Source organism: Centroberyx gerrardi, chromosome 8 (assembly GCF_048128805.1).
Source record: "Centroberyx gerrardi isolate f3 chromosome 8, fCenGer3.hap1.cur.20231027, whole genome shotgun sequence".
NCBI classification, from domain to species: Eukaryota; Metazoa; Chordata; class Actinopteri; order Beryciformes; family Berycidae; genus Centroberyx; species Centroberyx gerrardi.
The window spans coordinates 32256863-32259362 of record NC_136004.1 but is presented as its reverse complement, the minus strand read 5'-3'; the positions used below and the strand labels follow the sequence as shown (position 1 = coordinate 32259362).

General features: G+C 46.0%; 1 protein-coding gene across 1 annotated transcript in view; it reads right to left on the bottom strand.

Moving 5' to 3' along the window:
- ppic (peptidylprolyl isomerase C) overlaps window positions 1-1687 on the bottom strand; it is a 4842-nt gene extending 3155 nt beyond the window's left edge. Inside the window, exons 1-3 of the mRNA XM_071921293.1 lie at window positions 1583-1687; window positions 647-760; window positions 432-525 (exon numbers count right to left, since the gene is read on the bottom strand). Coding sequence (XP_071777394.1) covers window positions 432-525; window positions 647-760; window positions 1583-1687 — 313 coding nt within the window. The remainder of the gene's footprint in view (window positions 1-431; window positions 526-646; window positions 761-1582) is intronic.
- Between the last annotated feature and the right edge of the window lie 813 nt (window positions 1688-2500).

Sequence of the window (2500 nt, the reverse complement as noted above, 5' to 3'; positions counted from 1 at the left end):
TTTTTGCGACCTTATTTTCTAGGAGTGTCACTTTATACAACTGTCAACTAACATGATCTTTTTGTTTAAAAACACTTCATTATCTTAAGATCGGCCTGTCAGAAAACCTGAACCTGTTTTGCATCTTTGTATGAAGATTCTTACAAAAATGCATATTGGTATCAGCCGATATGGGTGGGAAAATATCGGATATATCGGTATCTGGAAAATCAGGGAATGTCTGGAAAAAGATTTTGGTTATTTCCAGGTCTTGATAAGATTTGAAATTGCACAAAAAAGTATATAAATATAGTTGTAAAAACACAATTACAATAACTATGTAATCAATGGAACTGCACCATATCCATCACATCAGAGGTGAACCACGCTGACTGACCGGCTCACATCTGATTTTTAATAAAAGGCTGATAGGGGCTCAGATGTGGTCTCACCTCCGGTCCCGTCTCCGGCGGTGAAGTCTCCTCCCTGGATCATGAAGTCTTTGATGACTCTGTGGAACTTACTGCCTTTATAGCCGAAGCCTTTCTGCAGACACACAGGGAGGGAAAGGGAGAGTTTGTGAGTGTGTTGCATGCATTTCTGCGTGTGTGTGTGTGTGTGTGTGTGTGTGTGTGTGCGTGTGTGTGTGCGTGCACCATCATCCCACCTCCCCGGTTGCCAGGGAGACAAAGTTGTTGACGGTGAGCGGGACGACCTCCCCGAACAGACCGATGACGATCCGCCCCACCTCATGACCCGCCACCGTGATGTCGAAAAACACCTGCGCACACACACACACACACACACACACACACACACACACAGGAGGAACAAATGTGTCAAAAAATACCTGTGAATCATGAATTTATGAACACATTTATACAGTGATAGTAATCATAATTTGCCAGTATCTCAATTATTAAGCCTTTTTATTAACATTACTCCTATTATTATTACATTAGCTATCATTAACCTTCTTTATTAACATTATTCTTATCATTAATCCTTTTTATTCACATTATTCCACTATAAAAGCAGCTGCTGACTGTGCAAGATCCCAATAATTTGAGGCTGCTTTTACATTTATGCTTAGAATCTGAATCTGAATATACATACTGTATATTAGACTGCTTCAGACTGGCTCTGTGTGTGTTTTCATACTAAAATCCATTCAGTCTGGTTAATAAACATCAACATGCAGCTCAGGTCCCGTTCAGATGAATAGAGAGAGTGAAGGGCCTGCAGAAAACGCATTGCGCATAGTCTCTTCTGAATGGACACGTAGCCCGTGTGTGTGTGTGTGTGCGTGTGCGTGCATGTGCGTGTGTGTGTGTGTCTGTGTCTGTGTCTGGGCTGTCGGTAAAAACTCCCCAGCGGCGAGTGTGTGTTTCCATCCAGGCCGCCCCGCTGTGAACAGACACGTACTCCTCCTTTCAGTGTGTATGTGTGCGTGCGCGTGTACGTGCGTGCGCGTGTACGTGTGCCCGTAACGCGTTATTATCCACGCTCCGGTGCCGCGAATAGCGGATCGCCAAAGATGCCGAAGACGCGCCGGAGAGACGGATGGTGAATTGATGCGAGTGAATGCGGCAGAAGCACCAACCTTCTCGGTCACCTTCGGTCCGGTCCGGCCTGTGGAGCCGGCCGCCGGCTGCGGGGAGGCGGCGGAGAGCAGGAGGAAGGCCGACAGAACCGTCCGGAGCTCCATCTCGCAGGATGCGGCAGCAGCAGGCCCCACGCGGGAGGAAGCAGGAGAAATCACAGCGAGTCACAGCTGGGAGGCTGGCCGGGAAACAGCGCTCCAACCCCGGCTACATCACAGACCCCTCCCCCCTGTGGGCAGAGCCTGGGTCTGAAGCCCTGCCTACCGAGGAGAGAGGAGACAAGGAGGGAGGAGAGGAGAGGAGAGGAGAGGATAATAAAGAAAGGAACAGAAAGGGAAAGAGAGGAGAGGAGAGGAGAGGAGAGGAGAGGATAATAAAGAAAGGAACAGAAAGGGAAAGAAAGAATAGGAGAGGAGAGGAGGGGAGAGGCGGAGAAAGTAAAGGAGAATAAAGAAAGGAAAGGAATGGGAAAGAAATGAGAGGAGAGGAGAGGAGGAAAATCTAAGAATCAACATAATTACAAATAAACACAGATATGATGCAGTTTGATTGATTACCTATTTATTGCACAACTGATCAATACTGCTCTGGTTGTCTATATGAAGCCCTTAACCTGAACTGATTCTAATGAGACACTTTGATCAGTCAGCATGAAGGTGTTTATATTGTCGCTGCCTGGTGAAAACAGCAGCAGCGATATTACTTTTATTATTAAATATTAGCTATCAGCAGCTTCAACCAAATATATCAGCGTCGGCCTTCAAAAACCCATATCAGTCAAACTCTACCGCCAACAATCAAACAGTACGACTTGCAGAGCAGCAATACTTGAATTCCTATTTCTGATTAATTCAATACGCGATGTTACTCCAATAACATTTATCCTCAGCACTGTAATGTAGCTTTTTGTGTTGCGT